Consider the following 17,304-nt stretch of genomic DNA (forward strand, 5'->3'; position numbering starts at 1 on the left):
CTACACAGTTAGCCTGGGTATTAATGCAATGCACTTATGTGGACATGAAACATGAAGCTAACGAGAGAGAGAAAATTCTCCGCAAGAGTAGTCTTGCACATGTTAAATGAAACACTGTAATTATGCTCCCCTCTTCAGAGTCCAGTACACAATTGTAATATGACAATATTTACGCAGACACTTATGATTGACATCACAGCAGACCATAGGGGAAAGCACATCTTCAGGGCGGGAGGGTCCTCTCCACCAATAAGTGGCGCCGTCAGGGTAGTGGGCGTGTCCTTTAACGGCTGTATGTTTGGTTGTGCTCACTGAGAACTTGATACAGTGTTGCAGTAAATCAGACAGAGCTACAGTAACAGCATTGAAATTTGTCACCCTGTTGCAAGTATTTTTGGCAAGTGATACAAGCGATCGATATCACTGCCGTCTCCCGTTTGGGGAAGAGTTGAGTTGTTGAGCAAGGAAGTACATCGGATCGTTTTAAAGAACAGTTTCAGAGAGAATCGACACAAATTTGACTGGAAATGTCTGAAAACAAACCGAATGATGATCCGAAGTTATCCACGACGGACAGAGTGGTTAAATGTAAGTAGAAATCCCATGCCACTAAAGACCGATCGGGCTAACGGGCTATTTAAAGTGAGAAAACATTGAGATTTGAGTGTATGCGTGTACCTGGAATGAACAGTCGTCCTATGGTTTGGTAATGCTCTATAATAGGCTGTGAGATATGCCCATGGACAAATGGGTGGTAGACGGGCTGTATTGGTAAAAGTAGGAAGTAAAGGTAGTTGTAATAATGACAGAGTGTTTGCATGTCTTATTTTTCCAAAGAAACGCAATATAAAGCCTCAATTTTCAAGTCAACAAAATGTTTTTATATTTGCAACAGTTGTAGCTCGTGAGTTTTAATGGACGTGTTATTGCGCGCTGGTTCTTTTGGACAAAATGTAGATATTGCACAATACTGACTGACAGCTTGAAGGAGCCAACGTAACACTGGGGTAGGAATTTTGCATGCTCGTTTTTACTGCCTGATGATCATTTTGGACATGAGGCAGCATATGACAGGTTGGGGCCCCTGACTGTTTGGAAACAATCCCTCTCCATGTGGCTCCTCTGTGCATTCAGTGCAACAGACACACTTGGCGTCATGTCCCATTTGTTCTTCCTCATCAAGTCAATTGCTATCATTATCATATTGTTGTTACTGTCACTGCAGTGTATCTAATTTTCTGACACACAGCACTCTGCTGTACTTTGGTATACCAAAACACACGAAGAGCAACACTATTGCACATATCCTATGAATGGCTATTAACTTCTGGCTTGTAATGGCTTTTGCATCAGGCATAACACTGCAGCAGATCCAGCTGTAAGGGATCACACAACTCAAAAGCTCGGACAACTCCCCTCCCAGCCATAACCATACAACAGCTTTCTACTCCCAGCGAACATTCTCTCACTGATGTGATTCAGTAGCCAGACTGGGGTTTTATAAGTGTGGGGATCTGATATGAATTTATTGCTCTCATAAAGGAGCCTGGGCTGCTCAGATAACTCATTTACCTTCCCCTCAGCTCTTAGGGTGGCCCCCATGAAACATCAGTTTCCTCTCACTGGTTAGAAGATGGAAAAGGCAAGGGCTGGGAGTGCCTTAGGAAGGAGTTGCACTTAAATGTTTAATGAGATTATTGCACAATGTGTCAGTAATGGGAGCTCCAGAAGTCCTTACTGCTCATCTATGGTGTTAAGGGGCTTAAGGCAGTAGGTTTTAGGTTAGGTCAGGACTGTTTAATTATCTGCAGCACTTTAAGAAATAAATTCTCATACGACTGTATGAGAAATAGTGTGTTTATGCTATATTTTTTATAATATACAGTATGTTGTTCAGCCTTAAATATAGGCTTAGGTGATATAATACAATGCATAGCACAGCTATTTCACTTTGTTTTTTATATTCAACATATCATTTGACTCCCATGCTTTTAGTGTCAATGTGTTCTAAGTTTAATATGTTGTTTGGGAAAGTCCAGTCTTGTATTGTGAGCGCTGCATCATTTATTATTGTTTATTCAGCTGCCACAGCTTGGCCTTTCTCTTGTTTATGGTTTTGTTTTGTCTATTGATAATTAAAATATATATAGCTAAATTTTTAACATGTTCACAGCATTAATAAAAATCCTTTCCTAGTGTTTTTATTTTTTTTATTTTTTTTACTGTAATAACCCAAGAAGGGCTTCTTGGCCAGTTTGATCAGATAGAGAAGCTGGATTTAAGTGAACAGTTTAGCACTGATGATTTATTTTGTAGCTTCTGACTGAGCAGCGCTCAATCAGACAGATCTATTATCTTCCATTCGCTCTAAGCTGTTGAGAGATGAAGCTTTTAGTCGGGTGCCCTTGCTTTTAAATGATCCTCACCAGGCAAGGAGCTTTTATGTAATGCCACTTTTTCACCCACCACTCCTAATGCTAATAGAGCCTTTATGTTTTCAGAGGCTGACTGACAAGGAAAGAGGTACAGAAACAGACAGACGCTGGGAAAGACACTTCCATGGTCCTTGGGTGTGACTCACTGTGGGACAAATTTCAATATTCAAGCTTGTTCTTCATTTAGACTTTGTTTTTGCGCTCTGTTAGCCCATTTCCAACTAAATGTTGTTGGTTCTTGTACTGCAAACCCCTACGTTTCTATTGACTTGAGATCTGAAAATGACAAGTGACTTTACTAACCAAGAGAATGTTTTAAAATCCAGAGTAGTTTTATTCACTATCACTGTGCAACTGTCAGATATTGAAAGGAATAATATTCATAGCAATAAATTCACACATGAAATTTGCTAATAAAAATCATTTTTTGACAAACTGAGAAAATAATTTGGATGTCACAACTGGTTCATATTGCCACATCTAGGCATGCACCGATATTAAAATTCTGGCCAATACTAATATGCCAGTAATGTTAGAATGACTAATAACTGATAAATGACCAATATTAAAACTCTATAATATATATTTAATAATATACTATTAATAATACTATTTTTGGCTACTTTTTATAATACTACATTGTGGCTCAGGTAATCTAAATGTAAAATGGGAAATACTAATATTATGAAATATCGGCTAATACTGATCAATTACAGAAATACTCAATATCAGCTGTTTATGATACAGATATATACTGCCATTTAAAAGTTTGGGGTAAGTAAGTTTTTTTTTTTTTTTTTTTTTTTTTGGGGGGGGGGAATTGACCGAAAGTGACATTTAAGACTTTTGCAGTGCTAAAATTTTTTTCAAGTAAATACTGTTCTTTCAATGCTCTGTTCATCAAAGAGTCCTTTAAAAAATGTGTTATGGTTTCCACACACACACACACACACACACACACACACACACAAAAAATCAACAGCACAACCATTTTCAACTTGGATAATAAGAAATGTTTCTTGAGCACCAATGCAGTATTAGACTGGTTTCTGAAGGATCATGTGACATGTGAATTGGAGTTATGGCTTCTGAAAAATCAGCTTTGCTAACACAGTTTTAAATCAATTAAAAATTTTAATTAATTAACAATAACTTATTTTAAAGCTGTAGTATGTCACTTTTGCCTCTCTATCACCATATCGGTTTGAAACATAAAATTGCAATTCCTTGCAGAGTTTTTTTTTTTTTACATGGGTTGTGCTTCAGCACTTCTCCTCTGTGCAGATGAATCTGTGATCACCACATCAGAGCAGACCTGGCATTGGATATTGACATGACAATAAGAAGTACATCCTACTTGGCATATATCCGACGAAAAATGTGATCTGAACAAGTAACATATCTGCTGCTTTTGTTCTTAACCAAAAATCTTACCAACCCTAAACTTTTGAATGATAGTCTATTTTTCATTCCTAGCCACATCGGTTACTTGCAGTTTACAGAGGTTTTTTATTTATTTATTTATTTATTTATTTTTGGATAGGGTGATCTAGTATTGTTTCATGTCAGTCTCTCAGTGAGGGATTGTTATTTTAAATCTTGGTACGGTTATTATCCAGCCCTTGGCTTCTGACATTAGTGGTTCCTGGTTTGAAACCAGCTATTTGTAAGCGGTGGAAAAGCACAGAGCGGTTTCAGATTGGACGGGCTTTATTCAGTACAAAGAAATCTTCACAGATTGTTTTCAGGAGTATCAGGCACAGAAGTAGTAGAATCTCTTACTTTGTGTTTTCAGTGATCACTGTTTTTAAGCATTCCAACAACTGTGTACCATGAAAAGACAAGATAAGATAGTGCCTTGTTTACTTTTCACATTTCTCTTTACTTAGGTCAGGGCTGGATTATTAGGGCCCAAGCCCTAATAATTTTTTTTTTTTTTTATTAGGGCCCAAGCCCTGAAAGGGCGAAGGCCCTATTGTTTCCGGTAGGATTATTTATTATTAGGGCCCAAGCCCTGAAAGGGCGAAGGCCCTATTGTTTTCGTTAGGATTATTATTAGGGCCCAAGCCCTGAAAGGGCGAAGGCCCTATTGTTTTCGGTAGGATTATTAGGGCCCAAGCCCTGAAAGGGCGCAGAGCCCTATTGTTCTTCTAAGGATTATTAGGGCCCAAGCCCAAAGGGCGAAGGCCCTATTGTTTTCGTTAGGATTATTATTAGGGCCCAAGCCCTGAAAGGGCGCAGAGCCCTATTGTTCTTCTAAGGATTATTAGGGCCCAAGCCCTGAAAGGGCGAAGGCCCTATTGTTTTCGTTAGGATTATTAGGGCCCAAGCCCTGAAAGGGCGCAGAGCCCTATTGTTCTTCTAAGGATTATTTATTAGGGCCCAAGCCCTGAAAGGGCGAAGGCCCTATTGTTTTCGGTAGGATTATTTATTATTATTATTTATTATTTTTCTGTCAACCTTTCGGGCACTTTTGGGGCTCTTATCATGCTCGAAAACTCTTAAAACTTTGCACACAGATCAGGACCCGCGGCCATCAGGGCCGGGCTGAAGCTGGTACCCGGGCGTGGCAGGGGGGCTCAACAGCGCCCCCTTGAACAGGGTCCGAAAACTTGGTCCATAAATCAAACACGCTTGCATATAATAATATGAAACTCGGTACACATATAGATCTCATCGGGCCAAACAACTTTCGTACTTTTACTTTTTACGCCAGCCAAACAGGAAGTCGGCTATTATGGGTTGTTTGGAAAACGCATGCTGTGGAATTTGATGTACTCCTCCTAGGAAATTCATCCATTCGCCTCAAAACTCGGTGTGCATGAAGTCAAGACATTGAGGATGATAAATTGCGGACGGATTTTTGATATCTCGAACGGTTTGGCCGAGGCGAGGAAACGAATTTATGGCGAATAATGGGACACAGGAAGTGTGTTATAACTTCTGCATACATTAACTGATCTTGATTAAACTTCAGCAGTGTGTTCGTGGTCAGAGGCCGATCACATTGATGTGACTATTGTGAGTCAAAGTTATAGCGCCACCAACTGGCAGCAGGAAGTGTGTCACTTTCAAAATGCTTTGAAATCACCCTCTTATTTTTACCCGATTTGCTTCAAACTTTATGTGTATAATGTAAACACACGGCAGATGTAGACCTGTGAAAGGATTTTTGATATCTTTAATACTGTTGCCATGGCAACGCATCAAACATCAATATTCTTTTTTGATGCTTTTGAGACTCTTAGCATGCTTGAAATTGCATGAAACTCGACAGACACATTACATTTATTACCTAGTAGACATGTGCAAAGTTTCAGAAACGGGCGTGGTGAGGGGCTCAGTAGCGCCACCTTTAGTCATAAGTGGGGGGGTTAGTTTTATCAACAGCAACAAAACTTGGTATGTGTATTGTTCTCATCAAGACGGACAACTTTCTAATTTACATTAACCATCTCCGACCATCAGGAATAGAGATATTTTGGTTTGAATGTGGATTTTCTGAAGAATTTTCTCTCCCTCTCTCTGTGTCTGTGTGTGTGTGAGGGGAGGGGGGGGGGGGGGATTTGACTATTGCTTTTACATTGTTAATCAAGGTTTCAGGGGCTTTTGGGGTCCTTAACGTGCTCAAAAACTCTTGAAACTTTGCACACAGGTCAGAACCCACGGCCATCAGGGCCGGGCTGAAGCTGGTACCCGGGCGTGGCTGGGGGGCTCAACAGCGCCCCCTTGAACGGGGTTTTAAAACTTGGTCCATATATCAAACACGCTTGCATGAATTAATATGAAACTCGGTACACATATAGATCTCATCGTGCCGAACAACTTTCCCCTGGTCAAGTTTTACGCCAGCCCAACAGGAAGTCGGCTATTATGGGTTGTTTGGAAAACGCTTGCTGTGGAATGTGAAATACTCCTCCTAGAAAATTCACCGTGTCCCCTCCAAACTCGGTGTGCATGTAGTCAAGACTTTGAGGATGCTAAATTGTGGACGGATTTTTGATATCTCGAACGGTTTGGCCGTGGCGAGGAATCGAATTTATGGCGAGAAAAGAGAAACACGAAGTGGAATAACTTCTGCATACATTAACTGATCTTGATGAAACTTCAGCAGTGTGTTCGTGGTAAGAGGCCGATCAGATGGATGTAGCTATTGTGATTCAAAGTTATAGCGCCACCAACTGGCAGCAGGAAGTGTGTCACTTTCAACATGCTTTTGACAAAAGTGGGGGGGTTAGTTTTAACTACAGTAAAAAAAAGTTCATATATTGATCTCATCGACCCGGACAACTTTCTAATTTAAAGTCATTAGCTCTGACCATCAGGAAGTCAGATATTTTGGTCTGAATGTGGATTTTTTTGCAAAATCAGCCTCTGAATTTTTAGCCACCTTTATCTAAGTGGTTTATTTTATTCCCACCAAACTTTTTCAACATGATAAAAATATATTAATGATGCTAAATTGTGAACGGATAATAAATATCTCAAACGGTTTTGCTATGGCGAGGGATTAAAGTATTGTCTAAAAAGCTAACACTCAAAGGGTCATATATTCTAAAAATGTAATTATACACCATTTATTACTATATAAAAGTATACAAATATCAGAACTTAACTCATTTTATTCTTTTTTTTCAATTTAAGAATGAAGTTTAAGTTTAAAAACTGCCAGAATGGTTGTTTAGTCTAAACAATAAATAAATAAAGTCAAACATAGTGCTATACTGCCCTCTTGTGTTCAAAATCAGGTAGGCCTATTATATCTATATAAAAATATACTAGGTATGTGACGGTGGGAATATTTTACCACCGGTTAACTGACGTGTGACACCGCTGGGGGCTTTTTAATCGCTAACTTAAAAACGAAAGTAAAATATGTTCGTCCGCACGGACATTGATAATGGTGCGGAGCAGAGCGAGCGTTTTCAATAAATTTCTATGGAAGGAGGAATGACCTAAAAAACGTTGACTCTGTTCTGCTCGTTCCTCGCTGAGGACGCGCACCATTATGAATGCCTGTGCAGCCGTGAGCATTTTAGTTTCATTTTCTAGGCGGATTGCTTAAATGTATTTTAAAAAAGCACAATGTTGTGTTTTTTGCTACTGTACAAAAATATAAGTTAACACTTTGCAGTTTGAATGATGTTCTGAACAAAATGACAGTATGTTTTTATGTGTCCACTGTTCAATCGCGCCCTCGTTTTAGTGATTCCATTTTTTCATTTAAGTTTTTTCATTGTTCTAATCAGGTCAGGCAAGTAAAATTACCTGTGTCTTATCCCTTACATTTTAATATAATATATATACACTACTGTTTGGCGTCAGTAAGATTTTTAAGCGAAGTTTCTTCTGCTCACCAAGGCTGCATTTATTTGATTAAAAATACGAACAAAAACAGTAATATTGTAAAATAGTATTCCAATTTAAAACAGCTGCTTTCTATTTTAATATATTTTAAACTGTTATTTATTCCTGTGATCAAAGCTGAGTTTTCAGCATCATTACTCCAGTCGTCACTGTCACATGATCCTTCAGAAATTATTCTAATATGATGATTGATGCTCAAGAAACATTCATTATTATTTTAAATGTCGAAAACAGTTGTGTACAGTCTTTGATGAATAGAAAGTTCAAAAGAACAGCATTTATCTGAAATCTAAAGCTTTTGTAACATTAAACACTACCGTTCAGAAGTTTGGGGTCAGTAATAATTTAAATTTAAATTTTGGGGGAAAGAAATAAAATAAATCAATACTTTTATTCATCGAGAATGAGTTAAACTGATCAAAAGTTACAGTACAGACATTTATAATGTTAAAAAAAATTATATTTGAAATAAATGCTGTTCTTTTGAACTTTACATTCATCAACGCATTTTGAAAAAAAATCTGTACACAACTGTTTTCAACATTGAAAATAATAATTAATATTTATTGACCATCAATCATCATATTAGAATGATTTCTGAAGGATCATGTGACACTGAAGACGGGAGTAATGATGCTGAAAACTCAGCTTTGATCACATAAATTAATTACAGTGTAAAATATTTTAAAATGGAAAACAGCTGTTTTAAATTGGAATAATATTTCACAATATTACTGTTTTTGTTTGTATTTTTAATCAAATAAATGCAGCCTTAGTGAGCAGAAGAGACTTCTCCTAAAAACATAAAAAATCTTCCTGACCCCAAACTTCTGAACGGTGTGTATATATATATATATATATATATATATATATGTTTGTATAATATATATATATATATATATATATATATATATATAAATATAGCTGCGAGCAGCGATGGAGGGCCAAAGTCGGCGGTACCGCCACCCCGGTGCCTTTAGGTAACTAAAGGCACCGGGGTTGCGGTGCCACCGGCTTGGGCCCGTAATCGCTGCTCGCAGCTATATTTATTATTTTTTTTTCAACCTTTCGGGCACTTTTGGGGCCCTTAACGTGCTCGAAAACTCTTGAAACTTTGCACACAGGTCAGAACCCGCGGCCATTAGGGCCGGGCTGAAGCTGGGACACTGGCGTGGCAGGGAGGCTCGACAGCGCCCCCTGGAACGGGGTCCGAAAACTTGGTCCATAAATCAAACACGCTTGCATGTAATAATATGAAACTTGGTACACATATAGATCTCATCGGGCCAAACAACTTTCGTACTTTTACTTTTTACGCCAGCCCAACAGGAAGTCGGCTATTATGGGTTGTTTGGAAACGCATGCTGTGGAATTTAATGTACTCCTCCTAGGGAATTCATCCATTCGCCTCCAAACTCAGTCAGCATGAAGTCAAGACATTGAGGATGCTAAATTGCGGACGGATTTTTGATATCTCGAACGGTTTGGCTGTGGCGAGGACACGAATTTATGGCGAATAATGGAAACAGGAAGTGTGTTATAACTTCTGCATACATTAACTGATCTTGATTAAACTTCAGCAGTGTGTTCGTTGTAAGAGGTCGATCACATGGATGTGACTATTGTGAGTCAAAGTTATAGCGCCACCAACTGGCAACAGGAAGTGTGTCCCTTTCAAAATGCTTTGAAATCACCCTCTTATTTTTACCCGATTTGCTTCAAACTTTATGTGTATAATGTAAACACACGGCAGATGTAGACCTGTGAAAGGATTTTTGATATCTTTAATACTGTTGCCATGGCAACGCTTCAAACTTTAATATTCTTTTTTGATGCTTTTGAGACTCTTAACATACTTGAAATTGGATGAAACTCGACAGACACATCACATTTATTAGCCAGTAGACATGTGCAAAGTTTCAGAAACGGGCGTGGTGAGGGGCTCAGTAGCGCCACCTTTAGTCATAAGTGGGGGGGTTAGTTTTATCAACAGCAACAAAACTTGGTATGTGTATTGTTCTCATCAAGACGGACAACTTTCTAATTTACATGAACTATCTCTGACCAACAGGAAGAGAGATATTTTGGTTTGAATGTGGATATTCTGAAGAATTTTCTCTCCCTCTCTCTGTGTCTCTGTGTGTGTGAGGGGAGGGGGGGATTTGACTATTGCTTTTACATTGTTAATCAAGGTTTCAGGGGCTTTTGGGGTCCTTAACGTGCTCAAAAACTCTTGTAACTTTGCACACAAGTCAGAACCCCCTGCCATCAGGGACGGGCTGAAGCTGGTATCCGGGCGTGGCAGGGGGGCTCAACAGCGCCCCCTTGAACGGGGGTCCCAAAACTTGGTCCATAGATCAAACACGCTTGCATTAATTAATATGAAACTCGGTACACATATAGATCTCATCGGGCCGAACAACTTTCCCCTGGTCAAGTTTTACGCCAGCCCAACAGGAAGTCGGCTATTATGGGTTGTTTGGAAAACGCTTGCTGTGGAATGCGAAGTACTCCTCCTAGAGAATTCATCCAATCCCCACCAAACTCGGTGTGCATGAAGTCAAGACATTGAGGATTCTAAATTGCGGACGGATTTTTGATATCTCGAACGGTTTGGCCGTGGCGAGGAAACGAATTTATGGCGAGAAAAGAGAAACACGAAGTGGTATAACTTCTGCATACATTAACTGATCTTGATGAAACTTCACCAGTGTGTTCGTGGTAAGAGGCCGATCAGATGGATGTAACTATTGTGAGTCAAAGTTATAGCGCCACCAACTGGCAGCAGGAAGTGTGTCACTTTCAAAATGCTTTTGACAAAAGTGGGGGGGTTAGTTTTACCCACAGTTTTAAAAATCAGTACGTACATTGGTCTCATCGAGCCGGACAACTTTCTAATATACAGTTATTAGCTTCGACCAATAGGAAGTCAGATATTTTGGTTTGAATGTGAATTTATTTGCAAATTCAGCCTCTGCTTTTTACCCACTCCTGCTAAGTGTTTTTTTTTTTATTCACACCAAACTTTTTTAACACGATGAAAATACATTAAAGATGCTAAATTGTGAACGGATATTAAATATTTCAAACGGTTTTGACATGGCGAGGGATTAAAATAATGTCAAAAAAGGAATCAGAAAACATCTCATATCTTCTTAAAATTTAATTATACACCATTTATTTTTATATAAAATTATACAAATATCAGAACTAAACCGAAACAGAACTAGTTTTGGGTTTATTCAGTTTTTTTCAATTCAAGAATTATGTACAAGTTTAAAATCAGCCAGAATGCGCTATTTAGTAAAAAAAAAAAAAGTCATACATAGGGCTATACTGCCCTCTTGTGTTCAAAATCAGGTAGGCCCATTGTATATTGTATTTATATATAAATATAATAGCGATGTGACTGAGAATTTTTTCCCACTGGTTAATTGATGTGTGACACCGCGGCGGGGGCTTTTAAATCGCTAACTTAAAGGGATACTCCACTTTAAATGGAAAATTCTGTCATCATATACTCACCCTCATGTTGTTTCAATCCTTTATTAATTTCTTTCTTCTGCTGAACAGAAAGGAAGATATTTAGAAGAATGTCAGTAACCAGACAGTTTCTGGTCTCATTGACTTCCATAGTATACATTTTTTTCCTACTATGGAAGTCAATGGGATCAGAAACTGTCTGGTTACTGACATTCTCCTAAATATCTTCCTTTCTGTTCAGCAGAAGAAAGAAATTCATAAAGGATTAAAACAACATGAGGGTGAGTATATGATGAGCGAAAGTGAAATACGGACATCCTAAAAAACATTCACTCTGTTCTGCTCGTTCCTCGCTGTAGACGTGTTATTGCCCATGCAGCCGTGAGCATTTTAGTTTCATTTAAAAAATAGCGCCATTTCGGGGGTGGGATTGCTTGAATGTTTTTTTACAAAAGCACAATGTTGTGTTTTATTGCGAGTGTACATAAATATAAGGGTGTATTCACACCAGGAAAGTCCGATAGTTCACTTGCTTTGGTCCGGACCAAATAGAATGTTGATTTTTTTTGTTTGGTACGGTTCGTTTTCACACTGCTCTTTTTACAAGTGAACCAAAATGTGTAAACAAAACCACACGTGTGCTAAGGTCGTCCATTCATTGGACAGGAATTCTCAAGCAGGGAAAAGCAGGAAGTGCAAAAAAAAGCAAAAAAAAAAAAAAAAGCAGGAGATATTTCGTAATGTAATCGCCTATTTGTTATTTTACTGATTTGGTGTTATTCTTTACAAACGCAATATGAAGAAACTATGGTAGTATAGATAAAAGCCCGCCCGCACTGACAATTGATTGCTTGGGTCCTTACATGCGCTTCGTGAGGCACACTAGCTGGCACACACACGCAAGGTCTCTCGCTCCCTCTCTCTGCCGTGCGCGCGCTCTTGCTCGCTCGCTCTAGATTTCCGGAGATTTTAAATGATTTGCGGGCATTCATGCGCTTCTATCGACATGCGGGAGACTGCCGGAACTTCCGGGAGACTTTGGATGTCTGTATAATAAGACACCATTATGCCAAAATGTCAGTTTTGTTAAGTATCCTCATAAGAGCAGTCAAATAAAAAGACGCAGTTTTCTGCAGTTGGGTCGGTTCATGTTCACACCGTAAATGAACCGTACCAGAGTTCGTTTGGAACCGTACCGAGACCACCTCTTCAGCTGGGTCTCGGTTCGATTGTTTGGTCCGCACCCGAGTTCGATTGCTGTATGCACACCTGCCCAAAAGGTCCGCACCAAGGGGGGAAACGAACTAGAGTTCGATTCAATCGAACCAAACAAGGCAGGTGTGAATACACCCTAAGTAAACACAGTGCAGTTTAAATGATGTCCTGTATGAACAAACTGACGGAGTAGCCTATGTTTTTATGTTTCCACTGTTCGATCGCGCCCACGCCTCACACACACACACACACACACACACACACACATACACACACACACACACACACACACACACACACTGTGCATTCCAGCATTGCAATCTTGACATCGCAGCCGGTTCATTACAGCCGTAATAAAATATAATAATAAATATAAATAGTCAACCTATTTGCAGCAAATGATGGTAGATTTTAGATCAATATATTTGTTTTCCTTACAATTTTAATTAACACTAACTTTATTCTCATCTGAATTATAAATAATTTATTTCTGTATAAAATAATACTACCATTAAAAAATACATTTGATTGTCTTTTTTAATCAATGGAGAATGTGTGACTTAAAAATAAACAGATTAGTGCTTGGTTTGAGGACAAGAAATGAAAACCAATGCAATATGATGAATGTCCAAAAACGTTCGCTCTTCTCTGCCCGTTCCTCGCCTCGCCATATATATATATATATATATATATATATATATATTTATATTTATTTATTTATTTATTTTTTGTTACATATATAATGTATATATTATATTTTTTTTGTTACATATATATATATATATATATATATATATAAATATAGCTGCGAGCAGCGATGGAGGGCCCAAGCCGGTGACACCGCCACCCCGGTGGCTTTAGTGTAACTAAAGGCACCAGGGTGGCGGTGCCACCGGCTTGGGCCCGCCATCGCTGCTCGCAGCTATATTTAGGGCCCAAGCCCTGAAAGGGCGCAGAGCCCTATTGTTCTTCTAAGGATTATTTATTATTATTTTTTTTTCAACCTTTCGGGCACTTTTGGGGCCCTTAACGTGCTCGAAAACTCTTGAAACTTTGCACACGGGTCAGAACCCGTGGCCATTAGGGCCGGGCTGAAGCTGGGACACGGGCGTGGCAGGGAGGCTCGACAGCGCCCCCTGGAACGGGGTCCGAAAACTTGGTCCATAAATCAAACACGCTTGCATGTAATAATATGAAACTCGGTACACATATAGATCTCATCGGGCCGAACAACTTTCGCACTCTAAGTTATTAGCTCTGCCCAACAGGAAGTCAGCTATTATGGGTTGTTTGAAAAACGCATGCTGTGGAATTTAATGTACTCCTCCTAGGGAATTGATCCGATCCACACCAAACTCGGTCAGCATGAAGTCAAGACATTGAGGATGCTAAATTGCGGACGGATTTTTGATATCTCGAACGGTTTGGCCGTGGCGATGAAACGAATTTATAGCGAGAAAAGATAAACAGGAAGTGTATTATAACTTCTGCATACATTGACTGATCTTGATAAAACTTCAGCAGTGTGTTCGTGGTCAGAGGCCGTTCACATTGATGTGACTATTGTGAGTCAAAGTTATAGCGCCACCAACTGGCAGCAGGAAGTGTGTCACTTTCAAAATGCTTTGAAATCACCCTCTTATTTTTACCCGATTTGCTTCAAACTTTATGTGTATAATGTAAACACACGGCAGATGTAGACCTGTGAAAGGATTTTTGATATCTTTAATACTGTTGCCATGGCAACGCTTCAAACTTTAATATTCTTTTTTGATGCTTTTGAGACTCTTAACATACTTGAAATTGGATGAAACTCGACAGACACATCACATTTATTAGCCCGTAGACATGTGCAAAGTTTCAGAAACAGGCGTGGTGAGGGGCTCAGTAGCGCCACCTTTAGTCATAAATGGGGCGGTTAGTTTTATCAACAGCAACAAAACTTGGTATGTGTATTGTTCTCATCAAGATGGACAACTTTCTAATTGACATTAACCATCTCCGACCAACAGGAAGAGAGATATTTTGGTTTGAATGTGGATTTTCTGAAGAATTTTCTGTCCCTCTCTCTGTGTCTGTGTGTGTGAGAGGGGAGGGGGGATTTGACTATTGCTTTTATATTGTTAATCAAGGTTTCAGGGGCTTTTGGGGTCCTTAACGTGCTCAAAAACTCTTGAAACTTTGCACACAGGTCAGAACCCACGGCCATCAGGGCCGGGCTGAAGCTGGTACCCGGGCGTGGCTGGGGGGCTCAACAGCGCCCCCTTGAACGGGGTTCTAAAACTTGGTCCATATATCAAACACGCTCGCATGAATTAATATGAAACTCGGTACTAGAGATGCACCGATTGATCGGCTGGTGACCGGAATTGGCCGATTTTCACGTGATCGGCCATGACCGGCGACCGGCCGGTCAGTCTGAAATATGCCGATTTTATGCCGGTCAAATGCACTTGCACTCGGGCGCCGCATGATTAACCTTTTGAGCGGTACGGTCTCATATATGGGATTTTATTTCTGTGCCCCGAGAGTACGGTGCTACATTTAGAATGATCAGTGACGTCGCATAACTGCCAGATTCAAACTGTGCTTTCGCGCGTTGGCTGGCGCTGAGCCAGAGTCGGACGCGTTCAGCGCTGTCATATATCACAACTACAGTTAAGCAGTGTTTTCAACCTCATAATGTTTATTTTAAGTTTCAGATATTTAAATACACATAAGCACGAGTAAAACAATACATTTGGAGTTTGTAAAATACACACTGATGTCTGTGGAAGCAGCAATAACAATCTATTCAAATATAATTAGCCGACATGTGTTATTCATATCAGACAAACATAGTGGAAGTAACTATAAAGTTTACTCTATTCTTCTCAGTTCACCGGCCACTTTCTTGCATTTATTTCGGGAGAAACTGATGAATTCACGTGCTGTAAATCCGACTGACAGGACAACATTGCGGCGCCCATCTCGAGATTATTTATAAAGGTTTTTAAACGACCATACACACTCACTTAACGTTACACATATTTGAGAATCGGAATATCAGATAGGCTAGTTGATGACATGGTAAGCAAGTTTGTGAATATTTTGAATAAAAAAGGAAAAGCGAAATAAAAGCGACAGATGTGTCTCATACAGTATTATTGGGGCTGCGGTGTATCGCGTGACGCGTCGCCATGGAAACATTAAAGGGAACGTTCGGCTTGAAAAAAACTCACTCTGGTGGTGGGGGTGTCAGTTAGAATATTTTAAACTTACGTGTGAAAGGGTTAAAGAAAAGATCGAAAATAAATATTTGTGTGTGCTGTAAAGTGGTTAGAAAAAAATAAAATCGGAATCGGCTAAAATCGGTATCGGCAGGTCAAACTCAATGAAAAATCGGAAATCGGAATCGGCCTAGAAAATTGTAATCGGTGCATCTCTACTCGGTACACATATAGATCTCATCGTGCCGAACAACTTTCCCCTGGTCAAGTTTTACGCCAGCCCAACAGGAAGTCGGCTATTATGGGTTGTTTGGAAAACGCTTGCTGTGGAATGTGAAATACTCCTCCTACAAAATTCACCGTGTCCCCTCCAAACTCGGTGTGCATGTAGTCAAGACTTTGAGGATGCTAAATTGCGGACGGATTTTTGATATCTCGAACGGTTTGGCTATGGCGAGGAATCGAATTTATGGCGAGAAAAGAGAAACACGGAAGTGGAATAACTTCTGCATACATTAACTGATCTTGATGAAACTTCAGCAGTGTGTTCGTGGTAAGAGGCCGATCAGATGGATGTAGCTATTGTGAGTCAAAGTTATAGCGCCACCAACTGGCAGCAGGAAGTGTGTCACTTTCAACATGCTTTTGACAAAAGTGGGGGGGTTACTTTTAACTACAGTAAAGAAAAAATAGTTTCTATATTGTTCTCATCAAGCCGGACAACTTTCTAATTTACATTCAATAGCTCTGGCCATCAGGAAGTCAGATATTTTGGTCTGAATGTGGATTTTTTTGCAAAATCAGCCTCTGAATTTTTAGCCACTCCTCTTAAACTATTTATTTTATTCGTACCAAACTTTTTCAACATGATGAAACTACATTAAATATGCTAAATTGTGAATGGATAATAAATATCTCAAACGGTTTTGCTATGGCGAGGGATTAAAGTAAAAATCTTCTAAAAATGTAATTATATACCATTTATTTCTATATAAAAGTATACAAATATCACAACTAAACCCATTTTATTCTGTTTTTGCAATTCAAGAAGAATGAAAAAGTTAAAAACAGGCTATTTAGTGCTATTTGGTTCAACAAAAAAGCAAACATAGGGCTATACTGCCCTCTTGTGTCCAAAAGGACATCAAAATAGTATATAAAACTTTTTACCAGGTAGGCCAATATTGTATTTAAATATACATTTATTAGGTATGTGTCTGAGGATATTTTCCCACCGGTTAATCGACGTGTGACACGAGTGGGTGCTTTTAAATCGCTAATATAATAGTGAAAGAAAAATAATGATAATGTTGCACACACAAATCACACACATGTGGGAAAGAATGATGCTTTTAAACAACACTAAACCGCCATTAGGTGTCGCCAGGCATCCATCTTAATAAGCGAGTCATTGATTCATTCGTTCAAACGATTCGTTCGAATGAGTCGATCATGATTAAGACAGATGTTTATGGATTGATCATTCAATCTTTGAGTCAACCGATTCGTTAAAAATGCTGAATCGTTCAGTTATGAGAAAACACGTGATACGTGATGGTTCTGCCGGGATCTTTGTTTAACTATTTTCGCTGCTG

At 39.2% G+C, this 17,304-nt stretch overlaps 1 protein-coding gene across 4 annotated transcripts in view; it reads left to right on the forward strand.

The window, feature by feature from the left end:
• Positions 1-304: 304 nt before the first annotated feature.
• LOC311287105 (protein phosphatase 3 catalytic subunit alpha) overlaps positions 305-17,304 on the forward strand; it is a 274,952-nt gene continuing 257,952 nt past the window's right edge. For all 4 annotated transcript variants that reach the window (XM_084403704.1, XM_084403706.1, XM_084403705.1 and 1 more), the window contains exon 1: positions 305-588. In XM_084403704.1, the coding sequence (XP_084259830.1) occupies positions 528-588 (61 nt within the window). In that variant the 5' untranslated portion in view covers positions 305-527. The remainder of the gene's footprint in view (positions 589-17,304) is intronic.

The sequence above is a fragment of the Rutilus rutilus genome (assembly GCF_951802725.1).
Source record: "Rutilus rutilus genome assembly, chromosome: 3".
NCBI classification, from domain to species: domain Eukaryota; kingdom Metazoa; phylum Chordata; class Actinopteri; order Cypriniformes; family Leuciscidae; genus Rutilus; species Rutilus rutilus.